The sequence below is a fragment of the Camelus ferus genome, chromosome 6, assembly GCF_009834535.1.
Source record: "Camelus ferus isolate YT-003-E chromosome 6, BCGSAC_Cfer_1.0, whole genome shotgun sequence".
Taxonomy (NCBI): Eukaryota; Metazoa; Chordata; class Mammalia; order Artiodactyla; family Camelidae; genus Camelus; species Camelus ferus.
The window spans coordinates 80,445,295-80,460,988 of NC_045701.1; the positions used below are offsets into that span (position 1 = coordinate 80,445,295).

Consider the following 15,694-nt stretch of genomic DNA (forward strand, 5'->3'; position numbering starts at 1 on the left):
GCTCTCGAACTTAACTGGCTGGCTTAATGATAACACTTTGAGTCATCCTTCTCCAATCCATTTTTCTCAGTAAATTATCCCAACTGGTGAACAAATTTACATGGTAAAAAAGAAAATGGAAAAAGCTAAAGAAAAATAACTCTACACTAAAAAACAGAGTTGTCAGTTAACAGATGTCCTGTGTCAGGACCTCCCTGGTCTGGACACTGTCCATCTTTGGTCCACTCCATCTGAGATGGTGGGAGGAGGGAGGAAGTCAATTACACTCATGGTTAAATTAAATATATGTAAAGTGTCTGCTACAGTGCTAGGCATACTGTCAGTACCCAATAAAAAGCTACTGTTGCTACCACATGCAAACATACCACATGTGAAAGAAACACAATCCAGAGAAGTTAAGTTTGTTTCCTTGGGCCACACAAGTAGTGTGCAGGGATTTGAACCCACGTTCATCTGGTACCAAACTCCACCTTGTTGCCTACAAAACTTCACTTTGAGCTAACTACAGTTGAATTTGATGGTCCAAGATTCAATCTACTAAATATTTACTTGACACTGAAATTTACATCAAGTCCAAGTCTTGGCCATCCAAATAATTGTAACATGACTGAGCAAAGACAAATTGCTTTTATATTCACAGAGAAATGAGCTGCTGTTACCCAGCATGAAATTACTTGTATATTTTCTTAGCCTGCTCAGTTAAAGCTTGTTCAAAATAACATAATTACTCTTGAACTATTTATAAATCTAAACACTGTACACCTTTCAGCTATCTCATTTGGCTAATCCATATAAAGTTGCACAAACCCTTGACAGAAAAGTTATTTCTACAACATCCTGCTACTACTTCTCATATACGACTTGTGACATGCATGTTTCTTCTAGTGAAATTGGTATCTTAAAAATTTTAATTGCCATCGTAAAATTTTAAACTGCCTCTGGATATCCTGTCAGTTTATCGAAAGATAAATCTAAGTGACATTTACTCTTATGAACAAACCGTTTGGAGAACCAAATAGGAAAATATTTGCTAGACCAGCATATTGTTAAGATAGTGATATGAGCAAAAGCTTTGTTAATGGAAAAGAAAAAGCCATGGTCAGGTAGGGTGTGTACCTGACAAGAAGAATGAAGTACAGGGCTCAACAACTGGGGCATTTGGTTAATGCATCAAGGAAGTATGAGTCATCCATTCATTCATTCAGTGGATAACCTAGGCGGGCACAAAGGTACTGTCTGGTTAAGATGGACATGGATCTTCCATCAGAGGGGCAATGACGACACTACCATGCACAACCTCCTCCCTTTTAAGATTAAGGAGATCTTTCCTTAGTAGTAAGTTGTCTGAGTGAGGAAATGAATACCCCAAATGGCCTTTCTTGAGATCTGAAGATAAAGATCATTAAAAACGGGCATTGGAAGGGGAAGTAGGGGAGGAGTGATAACTTTAGAGGCAAATTTTCTTAAAAATATGAAGGTCTTAAATTTTTCACAAATATTCCATCCTACCACCACCTTCACTCTGGAGAAAGAAAGATTAGAGAAGAAAGACCCTGTTAAGCTGAGAGAAGGAAAAAGATTGACTCATCCAACAGGCTTCTATGTCCACAGCCTGAGCTCATACATGGATTGAAAGAGGGTGGTGTATCCAAGACTCACCTGAAATTGTATGCAAAATTCTGCATTTTGATTAGATTCCCAAAGGGGTCCATGACACAACTTTAAAAGCCAAAGGTCTAGCAGAAGTCTGATGGATACAAACTCAAGTTTGTATCATCCATAAATCTGACTTTAAAATATACGCCAGTAATAAAAATGCACGTGAGTCAAATACACACTTGATACAAACTTGAGTTCTGGCTCTTTAGCTTATTAGCTGTGTGATCGCCCAGATTAGCACAGCAAATCACCCAATTTTTCAGAACTTCGGTTTCTTCCACTTTAAAATGGAAAAGATAGTACCCAGCTCATTGTGAGGATTAAATGAGTTAAGGCAAGTTAAGCTTCCAGCACAGCAATGTTCATCCACTCACGAGGAGGACAGCAGAAAACTGTCAGAGCTTCTAGTGAGGAATGAAATCTGAAACCATATACATCAAACACAATGACAGAACTTAGAGGCCTAAAGCATGGTCGGTTCCCCACGTTTCCCATTCTATAACAACTCACACACCTCCCCATACGAGCAAATTCATGCTTAATTCCTTATGGTCATGAGACTACACTGTTGTGGAAGATTGTTGGTGAGAGATTCAAGAACATCTCTAATGTCTCTTAGGTGAAAAATTCAGTACTGGGAGAAAAAACATCTCTAACTATTAGCCCTTAAACTTATTAGAAATTAAGTGAAGGTTGAATACCCTATTCCTTTAAGTAAACAAGCGCCCACATTCTGTAATAATCTGTGTGATGATATATTTGAAAATGCATAACATCTTCATGTTTGTATGTATAATCTCTCTACTTATTTATGACTAGTTAATTATCTAGACCAACTAAGAAAAGTAATAGAAAACCTAAAAATCAAGAAAAATCCTTCCTCATTTATAATCAGGTTTGGACACTGGAATACTTTCTTTATCTGGCTAGAGAACCAATCTAAGATTTATATTTGCTTCAGATGGTCCAATAGATCTAACTACAGTATTTACTGATCCTTGTCTATACGTCAATCTTACCTGTTTTATAACATACATACTTGAAATGAATAACTACTCAGCCCAAAGGTTAAAAAGTTTGTAGGTATTATACTCTTACCTTACGCATATTTCAGCTATTTTTAAAGTTCAAATGAAAACAGCTAGTACAGAAGGAAATGCGCATGAAATTCTTGAGGTCTACTCAGATAACAGTCAAGATAAGGTCAGTGGATATTTGGAATACCTAAGACACTAATCTAAAATAAAACACTCTGATGGCCAAGAACACTTTCTAAAGTTGTTCTTCAGAGTAATGGTTTGTATTAAATGCTTGATTTCTCTCTATTCCAACAAATCCCTTAGACAAAAAATTTCCCCATCAGCCAGAAAAACACTGTGAGAAGAATCTGTTCAAAATTCAGCAAAGTAGTTGACACTCCCTTGATACAGCAATCTTACCTCAGAGAATGGCCTGGCTAAAACACATTTTCTAAGAATTTCAGCAGAAGGCCCAAAATGAAAAAGAAAGAAAAGTCAAAAGAAAGAAGGTTCTTTTCTACCCCTGTTCAAAGTTTTGTAAATGTTCAACTCTCTCCAGGAAATAAAATCATACAGTAAATAAAGGCTGACTTAACTGAACTGTGGTCTGTGCTTATCAATCTCAATTCAAAACAAGAACCTTAATTTTTAAACTAAGTAGATATTTATTCAGTAACCATGTACTGTAGAGCACAAGGCACTATTCCAGACACTGATGACACAACAGTCCTACTCTGATGAAGCTCATGTTCCAAAGGACAAAACTTGACCTGTGTGATGTACTTCAAACATAATTGAAAAAACATTTTCTGAAGATCTGTGATAAACCACAACAGAATAACCAAATATCAAAGCCTACAATTATAATTTTAAAATGAGAAGCCACAGTAAGAACTTCTAAGTTTTGCTAGACTTTCCACCTTTTTCAACAAATGCTTTGGTGGTAACCTGAAGGGTGGCTTAGTATTGACCTCAACTTCAAAACTGCTATTTGAAAATGTTCCGTGTGTACACCATGTATGTCGACGACAGTGAGGATCCTCCTTCCCTTCTGCACACACAGAGCAATCAGAAGTAGCTGAAAGAAGACTGCCCTCTAAAACTTAAGCTATAAAACTAACACATAATGTATCATAGCCAAAACAGGAAAAAGCTATCTTCCAAAGGCTCCCAAGATTTTATAACTTCCTGTTTCCTAACTGGAAATTTAAAAATTTATAATAAAAACTCCAAACAGATGTAAATTTAAGCTGAACAAGGACATTAAGATAAAAGAAGAAGCCCTATATAAGAAATAATAGTTTGCGATGCATCTAATTAAAACCCATGAGAGCATGACAAAAATGTAATATCAAATGTAATGTAAGATTTAAAAAAGATTCTTGAAAAAGACACACTCGAAAGAAAAAACATAAATCTTTAATCCAAAATTTCATAAAACTTTTTTTTTTAACCCTAGGGTTAGTTTGAGGGCAAGAGGGAAGAAACAGAGACATAATACCTAAGAGAAGTAAAAAGCTCCTGAAGCTCTGAGGACAATGAGGCAGTGACATTGTACAAATTAATTTCAGCTGGCGTGAAAATAGAGGTTCAAATATGTCTGCTTGGGGAGGGTATAGCTCAGTGGTAGAGTGCGTGTCTAGCTCGCACTAGGTCCTGGATTCAATCCCCAGTACCTCCATTAATAAATAAATAAGCAAACCTAATTACCTTCCCCCCAAATAAGACTGCTAAATTACAATGGTATACTAAAGAAAGTTTAGTAATATAAGAAGTACAATTACCAGCAGCAACTACTTATTTGTACTATAAAAACATTTCATAAAACAAGCATGTGTTCTGTTAGTAAAAGGAAGAAACAACGATATTTACAAAATAAAGAAAAGAGTGAATTTGAAGCCGTCAGCACAACATGGAAATGGGAGTCACAAACAATAACAGTGCTGAAGATGACACTTACTCAGTTTCCTAAATCCCAGGTCCTCTGCTAAGCGTTTTCACTTAAGATTGAATCCTCACAGCCACTGTCAAATAGATATCATTATAATCCCCGATCTACAGATGAAAAACGACTGGACTTTGGAAATTAAAGTCATTTGCCCAAGGTCACACAACTAGTAAGTGGCAGGGCTGGGACCCAAACCCAGGTGTTTCTAACCCAGAGGGCGAATGTCTTACCCACTTCTCAAAAGGCAATGCCCACCCTAGCACTGCCTAGAAAGGGCACCTAGACTCGGAGGAACTTGTCTGGTCCTGGAGATGGCACTACTCCCCCGTGAAGATATGTAAGGTTTTCTCGACAGCCTCCCTTCTGATTCCATGCTCAACAAGCAACTTCTGGTTTGCTCTGGGTCCCACACAGCCTGCCTACAAGGAGATCATGGTCTGGCCCCAGGGCACACACACTTGGGGCCCATGGTGGTTCCTTATCTCATCATAAACTACTAAGCTCGCATCCTGGTTTGACATATTCTCCAAGAGCTGGGATAATGCAGGTCTTACTCTCTGAAACCTCTAGATTTTTAAGCCTGACCATCTCATTGTAGATTGTGATATCCTTTCAGGGACACACTGCCCCATGGGAGTGGTCGTGCCCAGCTGACACACTCTGGTCTCACCACCTCCATCGAGCCTCTGCAACATGCTTTCAAAATTAGAGAGAAAGTTTTCTAATTCTCCTTAACTCTATAAAGATTTCCATAGCCTCTCTTGGAAAAAGGGTTATGAAACTCAATGAATGAGAAATAAGGAATTTCAACAACTGAGAGGCTGTTGCTGTAAAGAACAGCAATGTTTACCTACAGCAGTAATTTTTTTTTCCATTTTCAAAAGTCACTTTCCATAGTTCAAATGTAGTGGATTTAGAAAAAAGTTAACAATCTAAGTTAACTATATTGGCTATAAATATGTTAACCTTTTTGTTTTTGGTTCCTTAATGCATTATAAAATGTCTCACACAGTCAAAAAACTATAAACACTAACAAACAAACATCATTTACTCACACATTCAGCTTAAAAAAAAAATACTATACATATAGTTGAAGATGCTGGATATAGCATTATAACAGTATTACTGTATAACCCTTAAAATTGTCCTTATACAAGTGAAATGGTATTCACCTAAGCAAGGAAATTGAAGATTTCCCTGCCAACTTAAATTTGGGCAGTAGCAATACTTATCAGCCAAATCTACATCCCTTGATAATTCTAAGTTTTCTTGATGAGAGAATAGTGCAAAATAACATACCAATATCTCTTGATATGAATCTCATAGGTGATGTATGGACACAAACTAAGAACAGTTGTTGCCCTGACTCAGAGGATTTCTGAACAATCATTGGGTAAGATTAAGCCTGGGCCTAAGCCATCTGTTTACACGCTACAGAGCAGGGCTTCTGGAGCTTCGAAAAGTTTGCTATACAAACTAACTTTCTAACCCTAACTGTAGTTAAATGTTGGAAATGGTGGGACAGCTGGGCAAGACGGGGTAAGACATTTTCTAGGGTTAATACCTGTTCTCACTTAAAGCACTCTACCTTTCTGTTAAAAATCAGTCTCACTGTATACCCACAGCGATATGAAGGTGCTTATTCCTGAGTCTGATAACCTACCTCAAACAAGGGATGGCAACTTTTCTGGGCTTCCTGACCAACAGAGAAGCAAAGTAATGCTTCAGTTCAACCTGTATTTATTAAGCACATTCCATGCCTACTACTTTGGGTACAAAAATAAATTAACCACAGATCCTCAAGAAGTTGACTCTAGTGGTTGTAGGCAGACTTGGTGGATGAGGAAGAAATCACAAAAAAAAAGAAAAAAAAAAGAAACCAAAATAGGAAAAATGGGTGAAGAAAGCAAAAAAGATGAAATAAACGCAGGTAGGCAGGACCAGTCACTAAAGTCGGCTCTCCTGGTTTAATTTCTCCTTCTTGGGCTGTTCCATTTCAGTTTCCTTCAAAGGCTCTCCCTCCTCTATTCAACCCAGAGGGGTCTGCTACATCCTCCTCTTCTCTCCTGGACAGCCTCATACCCTCTTCCAGGTTAACTGACCCAGACTGATGATGCCCAAATCTCTTCCCCCGAGCCTGGATCTCTTCCCTGAGCTCCCACCTGCACGTGCTCTGCCTGCTAAGCAGCTCCAGTTGGCACCTCAAATTCAATGCTTCCAGAATTGAACTCACCACACCCGCCCTTACTCCCCTCAAACCTGTTCTTCCTTTTGTGTTTCCTCCCTCAGTTACAGTCCCCATCATTTCCTGGAAACCTGAGTATCAACCTGGACGCCGGCTAGTCCTTCCTGGACACTTGAGAAATAGGTCCTGAATATCTCCAGACTCCACCCACCTCTCTCCATCCCAATCCAAATCCAAGTGACTACCATCTGCACCACAACTACTCCTTTCTAAGCCTTCTCCAGGGGGTTCACTCCTTATAAAAACAATCACACCACACCCCTGCTTAAAAACCCTTCACAAACTTCTCTACTTTCAGGACAAGCCTAAACCCTTTAACAAAAACCTCTCACTGTGTGGCCCCTGCTCCAGACACTTCCCTCTCCCAACTTCAGGCTCCAGGTAGATTATCTGACTCATGTCTTTAGCCATGTCTTCTGATGGAACAGTATCTTCCCACCCTTGACAGAACCACCTGCCTCATCCTTCAGGTCCCAGCTAGACATCACTTGCCCCGGGAAGCCTTCCCTTTGCTGCCTCTCTACTGTCTATAGCACACTCTGTTTCCTCTATCATCACCTGCATCATGCCTGTTTTCTTACTGGTACCAAAACTAGGGTGAGCTCCTAACAGGCACTTAACAGGTCTTTAATACTGACTGATCAAATGACTGGACAATCACCAGAGGCACCGTTTACTGCCAGCTTTTTATGAACTACAACATTAGCTGGATTTCCAGTCAAGACTACAACATAAACATTTAAGTGAAATAACCAGTTTCTCCATCTTTCTCTTACCTCAGAACCAGGCAGCCAAAGACTGGAAAGGTCCTAGGTTTAACTGGAGCCTCTTCACAGGCCTTCCTTACATAGCGTTTTAAACATAAGATACTGTATGGATACTTGAGGACTCCATAACTTCCTACTGACTGGATTTGGGGTTTTCCTGGGCAAACCTCCCTATGACTACTGTAACAGACTAGTTATTAGAACTATGGCTTCATATGCATATTAAACCACACAATCACTCTGAGCCTTAGGCATCATTGTTATCCCCACGGTTCAGCTGAAGGAATTGGAGCTCTGACAGGTCACATAACTCACGTAAGGCTAAACAACTACTTGATTAAGAAACCAGAACTCAAGTTCAATACGTCCCTAGAATTTTGGCTTGGCCTATACCAAACATTCAATGAATGAAGTCAGTAAACTGTCCTCAATCAGGATGGCCCATTTGAGATTTTACTATAAAACCAGAACTTGGATAGTTCATTCTTTTTTTTTTTTTTTCAAGTGGGTTAAAACAACCATTATATTTTGCTCACAATTCTGTGGATCAGGAATTTGGGGAGAACTTGGCTAAATGCCATCTGGGTGACTGGGGCCTGGAAGGATCCAATTCCAAGACGGCTTCTTCACTCAGATGCCAAAATGCATTCCTATTCCATTTTGGATTACATTCTGGGAGAACATACAAACATTTTCAAAACTCAGGCACTGTTAATCCTCTTATGGAGCACACCCAAAGAAAGACCTCTTGCTCTGTATCAAATCCTTCCTCATGGGGGGTGGGGAGGGTTGGTTCAGGGGCAACTGATAGCATGGCCAGGAGGGGCATACTTTGAGAACACACGCAGCCAGCGTGCAATTATAATAGCTGGGAAGTAAGGAGCAAAGCCAGGCCAGAGAAGCCTGCAGCCCTTTGGGGGGCTTACCTCCCGCAGCTCCAGTCTTTGGGCCACAGCCTCTAGGCTCTCCTGGCCAGTGCTCTCCACAGACAGCGTGAACTCCACAAACTCGTTGTTGAGCAGCTGGATCCGGGCAACCAGGCAGCTCTTGCTGGATACCGTGTAGCGCCGGGTGCGTTTTAGTTTCAATCCAAATGGTAGTGGCATCTTCTTCTCCCTTCAAGAGTGGAGGGGTAAAAAGGGAAAAGCACCGCCACCAATCCAGTGGTGGCGATGGCGAGAGAAAGCGATCCTGTCCCGACGGGAGTACTGTACCGTCTCCGGCTGCTCACCCAGCAGCTGCTGCCGCCATCAAAAAGCAACCGAGTCTCCAAAGACCAGGTGATGGGAGCACCCACGCCAGTGCTGGGGAAAAAGGAACACTGGTTACTCCCGGCTTTGTTTTTAAAAATAAAAACCAATAAAGCTGTATCTAAGGAATTAGCTTTCCCTCGCCTCTGGAAAAATAAGGCATTAGCAGGATCTGGGAGGCAGTGAGGAAGTTTATCATCAGAGCTGCGTTATGCCCTGGGTCAGACTCCACCCCTCACTCAATCCCACAAATAGTGGTGACAATGTGTGGCTACCTTCAGGATTAAATGAGATAATGGTTGGCATTACTATAAACCCAAATTTAGTAGCTAGCATTAGTGGTCCTCTTTCTATTTTAAATAAAGTTTTGTTTTTTTCATAGTTAACTTTTTGGCTCCTCGATACTCCGAATGTCGGAGCTCTTTAGTCCTTAAGTGAGATAATTGCAAAAAACAAAAAACAAAAAAACTCCAAAAGAGCTAAATTCAAGTCTCAGTCCCAATTAGGCAAATTAACCCTGAACCCGAATGGAACAATCTCCTATAACATGTAGCAGCTGTGAGGTTCAAACAAGGTGAACATTTAACAAGCATTTATTAAATAAACCTTTTCTGATTTATAAATATTTACGTCACCAGATTGATTTATTTATAAACGAATTATAAAAGAGCCAACAAATGCTTGTTATCGGATTACCACCGCGAGTGTGTTTAAGTTCTGAAAAGCGTGGCCCTGGGCCCTCTTCGGGTGGGGACGCCTAAAGAGGCGGTGAGCCTTCACCTAAGCGGGGCCGTGGCCCAAAAGAGGAGGTGGGCGAGGCCTTAAACGCCATCCTGAGTTAACTACGGGCCGACGGAGCTCAGCAAGCCCATGAGGCCGCGAGGACTGCGGAGAGCTCGGGCTTGGACTCGTCCCGCGTCCTCCCCCCGGAAGACCAGGTGGCGTTGCCGGGACAACGCGCAGCCTCGGAGGCCCCGGAACCCTCCGCCTGCGGCCCCGTTTCCGGACGGACGCGCTAGGTTAGGACGGGCCCCCGCCGACGCCGGAGGGAACATTTAAAGAACCCAGCACCAGCGCCACAGGCGAAGGCGATGTTTGGGCGGGGTCCATTTGATTCCCGATTTGGAGCCTCAGGACCCCCGAAATACCAACTTAACAACTTTTAAAAACACACCTGTTGGTGGTAACGCCTGGGCTGAAGCAAACTGGGCATTAACGGCAGCAGGGAAATTTTATTTTGGCTGGGTTTTTTCCCCTAAATGAGTCTACAAAATCGCGGATATTTGCAAAATCCCGGAACGGTACCCACCCTCCGTTATCTTCTGAACAGAGGCTGACCCCCCCAGGATGAATCGTACAGCGAGGCTCGGCCGTGGCTGGCTACACTGAACTTGGGCAGGGACCCGCGCAGAGGGGCAGAGTCAGCCCCCAACCCTCTCATCTGGCGGATACAGAACCGAGGCCTCGAGAGAAGCAGCTTTCTCAGCTCCACACTAGGACAGGCTGAGCTGGGAACCGATCCCTGATTCCTCACTCCCCGTACCTTGCTCTTTTCCGCTTTTCTGACTGCGTCTCAGCCCCAGAGGTGATGGGCACTCAGGGCTAGGGGGTGGGAGATCTAGAGATACAGTTTAGTTATTACACTAGGCTTTGCCAAGCTTAACATTTTATAATTACATTCCAAATAAGTGTAATACGTCTCTTAGTAGTGGGCCTTTAGAGACACCTAAGACGAATCATAAGCCGTCGCTGCTCTTAAGGAGATTACACGCATGCTATAATTACATACATGGCTGTATCTCTAATTAGGACCCAACCACGGTTTTCTGTTGTTTTCGTTCTTTGAGTTTGGATTTTGTTTTGCTTTTTGGGCTCTGGTTATCCCCGGATGGCTGGAAAAATAAAAGCTAAAAACAAGAAATAAAAGAAGGCCAGAGGGAAAAAGAAAACTAGAACTACCTAAAGCACCGTGTTAATTAACAGCATTTGCTGAGTGCTGTCGGAAGGTAAAAACACCATACTAAAGGGGAATAGAAAATAAATATTATAAAAAGATATGGGCTCTACTTGGAGTTTTCAATGCTCTTTGCTATGTCAGGGTATAAACCAAACAGACAGTTGAGGCAAAATGGAAAAAAAAATCGAGAGATGAGTGCCTTAAAAAATAAGCTTTCAATTAGAAAATTGCCTGCTGAGCCATGAGTTTGTATAATTTTAAAAAGATTATATAGACATATCATATACACTAAGTACCCTTTCAAGAGATGAGGGGTGAATTTCAATATTATATACAAATTATGGTAACTTGTAACAGGACAGATTAAATCATATAAATGAAGAGACAAGATATTGTGTATATTAAGAGAAAAAATGAATATTTGTCTTGGGGTATTCAAATATGGTATTCTCTTTACTACAAATACAGAACTATGCCTTGAAGGCAGTAGATACTACACTATACAACTTAATCATTAACTTATGCTCTGATGAAGCAAACAGAGTAAAACTTTTCCATTGTCCCTGAGATTTGAAATGTTTTACAGCATCAGGGATTAAAAAAAGCCAATGTTTTCTCTTTATTTTGGCAGCTGTTATAATGTAATTGAAACAGCTGGGGGGGGTGTATCAGATGCATTTTTGCCTTAGATCCATAAGAATAGCTTGCTTTTTGGTTATTTATATAAAACCTGTATTAAAATAATTTCTGCCTAATAATTTACAAAATTATCAATGATTTATGCCTCTTAATTTTCAGTTATGTACAGCTTTTGCTACCAAATGTTATAAAATTATGAATGTCTGAATGGGTAAGCAGAAATTTGAGATGGTTTTGGGGGGTCTGTTTCAGGTGTAAAATAACTAAGTAATTTGAAAAGTAGCTGGGTCTGGAATTATAACTTATCTAACTACTAAACAGATAATTCATAATTAGCTATTGAAGGAAAATACTAGGAGATATTTTGCTTTTCTACAAAAATAACTTTGTTTTGAAATAAAAAACAGGTACATACTAAATTCTGTTCAGGTTTTCAAAAGGCAGTCTGAGATTTGTGAATTCATTTTAATGTTTTCACATCCTTTCTCAGAAGTTTCTTATACACTTTAATTCTGAATCCTATGGTTTCCCCCTTGTTGCATAAAGTCCTCACCACATGTAATTTTGCCAATGATGCTTTGAAATAAAACAATCACTAAAACAGTATATGACACTTTTAGAATAATATGTAGATCTATAGGATTAAAGGAAACGCATGTTTCTCCTGAACATTTATGCGTAGAACTCGAATATAAAATGTCCTAGAAACAAAACAGACAACTATTTTCGGAGTAAAATTTCTATCATGTCCTAAACTTAAAAAATCTGTCAGCAACCATCAGGCATACAGCAGTTGTCACTTGGAGCACACGGAGTGTTTCAAACGTGTTTGCGAGCACACGCTATTATTATAAGGCCTTCTCAGCAAAAAAGAAAATAAGACGAGCATGCCAAGAGCGGCCAATCTCATCAGGATTTGCAGAAATCACAAGTCGGAATTTGCAGACCCAAGAATTCTTTTTTCCAGAGTAAACACTCTATACTCCAAAAACAAAACAAGTCATCACCACCAAACAGTCCTTCCCTACTCGCCTTCTCGCCAAAGTTATCTGGCAAGTCTTGCACTTTATATGCCGAGAGGCACAAACATGCCTAAGACTTTTAAAACCCTGATCCAGGAATTAAGCCGCTACAATCAGCCGAGGATTTCAGAAGAGAAGTTCAGGACCCGCTTTAGAAATTATTACTCGAGTAGATCGATGAAAACCTGGAAAAGGAAGACTTTTCTTTTTGTTACGCTCCTGCCTTGGGTCTGGTAGCCGGGACCCATCCTCGGGACTCCGGGGTCCCGACTCGCGGACACACCCCAGCGCTCGGCCTCGCGCCCGCCCTCCGCCCTCCGCCCTCCGCCCTCCGCCCTCCGCCCGCTGGCCTGGCCCCCGCGCCCTCACCTGCTCCCGCTCCCGCATCCTCGGGGCCGCGCAGCCCCGCTCAGCGGCCCGCCTCCCGGGGCCCCGCTGCGCGGCCGCCGCAGCCGCGCCTGCACGCTAGCCCGCGCCGCGGCGCGCTCATGGGGCTCGCACGCCTCACTTCCTGTCTCCCCAAACTCGGCCCGCAGACCATTCCCCCGCGCAGAGTCCCGCGGCGGCCGCGGCGAGGGGAGAGGCCCGGAGGGGGACCGGCCGGCCAGCAGCGCCGCACAAAGAAGCCGGGCGGGGGCCGGAGCGGCAGGAAGACAGACGGACGGACGGGCACGGGACGCGCGGCCGGAGCAGCGGAGCGGCCGGGGCCGGGCGTCCCTCCCCCTGGGCCGGGAGGAGGCGGCGGCGGCGGCGGCGGCGGGCCGTGACCTCAGAGAGTTGGAATGCGGGCGGGGGAGGCGCGGACAGCTGCGCCCGGCCGCCGGGGAGGGGGCGCGCCGCGGCTTTTTTTAATCATATGACCACTTATTTTAAGAGTTTCCAAATAAAGCGAGGCTTTTAATAAAAATGAGGGGAGGGGGATATTATATCGGTGCCAGGGAAAGGGTTTTATTCCCGTGTTGTTACTAGACGGTCTGTAAAGTACTATTACTGCTGGAGTTCGTTTACTACATTTGTGAAAACAAATATGCTATTTCTTCCCCCCGTGCTTTCATCTGAGGATATAACCCATAAAAAGAAAAACAGAAAGAAAGAAAAAAAAACATTGGTATAGAGTGGCTAAGTCCCCTTCCCCTAAGAAAGGTTGATAACTTGTAGGTCTTCAAAAAAGCCGTATGTACATGCAATACAAAGTAGAGGTCTTAAGGATGGGAACTGCAGGGCCGAGTTTTATGGGTTCAAATCTCAGAGCCAACACTTACCAGTTGGGTGACCTTGTGCGAATAACCTTTCTGTGCCTGCTCCTCTCCTATAAAATGGTAATACTAGTAATCACTTTCCAGTAACTTGTGTAATGTATGTGAAGTGTTTCATTTCATTCTAGGGTCTATCAGCAATTTCATTATTGCATGGTATTGTTACATTGCATTATTATTATTATTACTGCACTGCAACTTAAGCCAAGGAATAAAACTGTGTGGCCCTAAATCCATTACAGTAGGGTGTTTCATCTTTACTTGGCATGTAAAGTGATTGGACCAGAGAAACTTTATTTATGCAAATTTTAATTTAAATGATTGTTTCAATGCTTTCCTTTCTGGAAAGCTTTTTTATGTTACTTTTCATTTACATCTCCTTTTCTTCAACAGACGCTTGTTGAGTACTTACTCATGGTCCCTGCACACAGAGGGCTTCTGGTCTAGTGGGTGATGAACCTACACACCACACATTCACAGGACAAACAAGGCTAGAGTGTAAGCACCACCCTAGAGGTATGAGCCCTATGCAGGAACAAACCACAGGCAGGATTTGGGCTGGGTATTGGAGCTCAAGACAAATAAGGTTTCATGTGTTTCTAATTGGAAAAAATTAATTAATTCTGCTTGTAACTGATATTTCAACTGGACACTATGGGGGGGGTCAGTTTGTGTGTGAGGAAAGAAAAGAGAAAATAAGCTACTCTTCTGGTCACTCAAACTAGAAAAATTGAAATTATCTAAGTCTTCTCCCTTTCCTTCTCCAGCCAATCACCAAGACATGATAGTTCCTCCTTTGAAATGTCTCACGCTTTCTTTCCTTCCTCTTTGTTCCTCAACACTCCACCACCACCACCATTCCAATGGAAACCTTCATCCCCCATCATTTTACCTCTGGATTATTGCAACAAGGGTGGCCTCCTTGCCTCTGGTTTCTGTTCTCTCTTCTTTCCATGCTAATAATACCAGGCTTATCTCTCCCTGGGGTTCATGGCTCCCCATGAACCCCCAAGGCTAAGCTTTTGTGCCTGACCTTTAGGGCCTTTCTAAACTGGGCTCAGCCTCTCTGACCATCCTGTGTCTCTCTTCCCTCCTAATGCCTCCATCAAGCTGTCTCTCCTGGCCCAGAGAACCTCCTGCCCTGCTTCCATTTCTCTTCAAGCCTCAAGTCAAGGCTCTGCTTCCAAGACAACTTGTGAGCCACCCCATTCCACAGTAATCCCCAGACTTGGCAAGAACTTTAAAAACTATTTCATGAAGGCTTCTTTTGTATCTCCTAGAATTCCTGGGACACTACTGAGCAGAGAGTAGGCACTAAATAAAAACTTGTTAATTGAATCGGGAAGAAAATAAAAGAATTTTAAAAATAGAAAATGATCGTAAAACCCAAGCAATGTTAGACAAATGAGTTGAACTTCCTCCCTCACAGTCCACAAGTGCCATTTGCTGACTAAGTACTTAAGCTCTATTTTCCCACAACCATGTTAATTTGACAGTAACAGCCCCATGACAAGCCACTTGAACAATGCCTTCAAAGTGTTCGGCATCAAGTTATTGGCTTATGTTTGTATGGAAGGAAGTGAAGCAATTTATATGGTTTAACCCTAAAAGGTAGAAAATGATATAAGTGAAAAGTCTCCTTCCTATCCTGTCTGCTCTCCTTCTGGGGTAACTGGTGTGACCACAATCCTATGTATCCATCTGGAGATATTATGTGGATAAATAATCAATTACATATCTATATCTTTATTTTCTTTTGTTACTCAGAAGTGGCATATAATACATTTTTCTTCATATAGAGGTAATGCTTATGAAAATAAAGTTTAAAATATTTTTAATTTCTACACAAACAGATGCTCAACAAAAGGGAAGGAAACTATGGTTTTGGTGGTACATTGACATCTTTTCTTAGGAGTTAAGAAATTAATCTGC

The 15,694-nt window shown here is 41.9% G+C and overlaps 1 protein-coding gene across 1 annotated transcript in view; it reads right to left on the minus strand.

Annotated features, from left to right (window-relative positions):
* PTPN21 (protein tyrosine phosphatase non-receptor type 21) overlaps nt 1-13,463 on the minus strand; it is a 63,838-nt gene extending 50,375 nt beyond the window's left edge. Inside the window, exons 1-2 of the mRNA XM_032482477.1 lie at nt 12,876-13,463; nt 8,565-8,942 (exon numbers count right to left, since the gene is read on the minus strand). Coding sequence (XP_032338368.1) covers nt 8,565-8,744 — 180 coding nt within the window. The 5' untranslated portion in view covers nt 8,745-8,942; nt 12,876-13,463. The remainder of the gene's footprint in view (nt 1-8,564; nt 8,943-12,875) is intronic.
* Between the last annotated feature and the right edge of the window lie 2,231 nt (nt 13,464-15,694).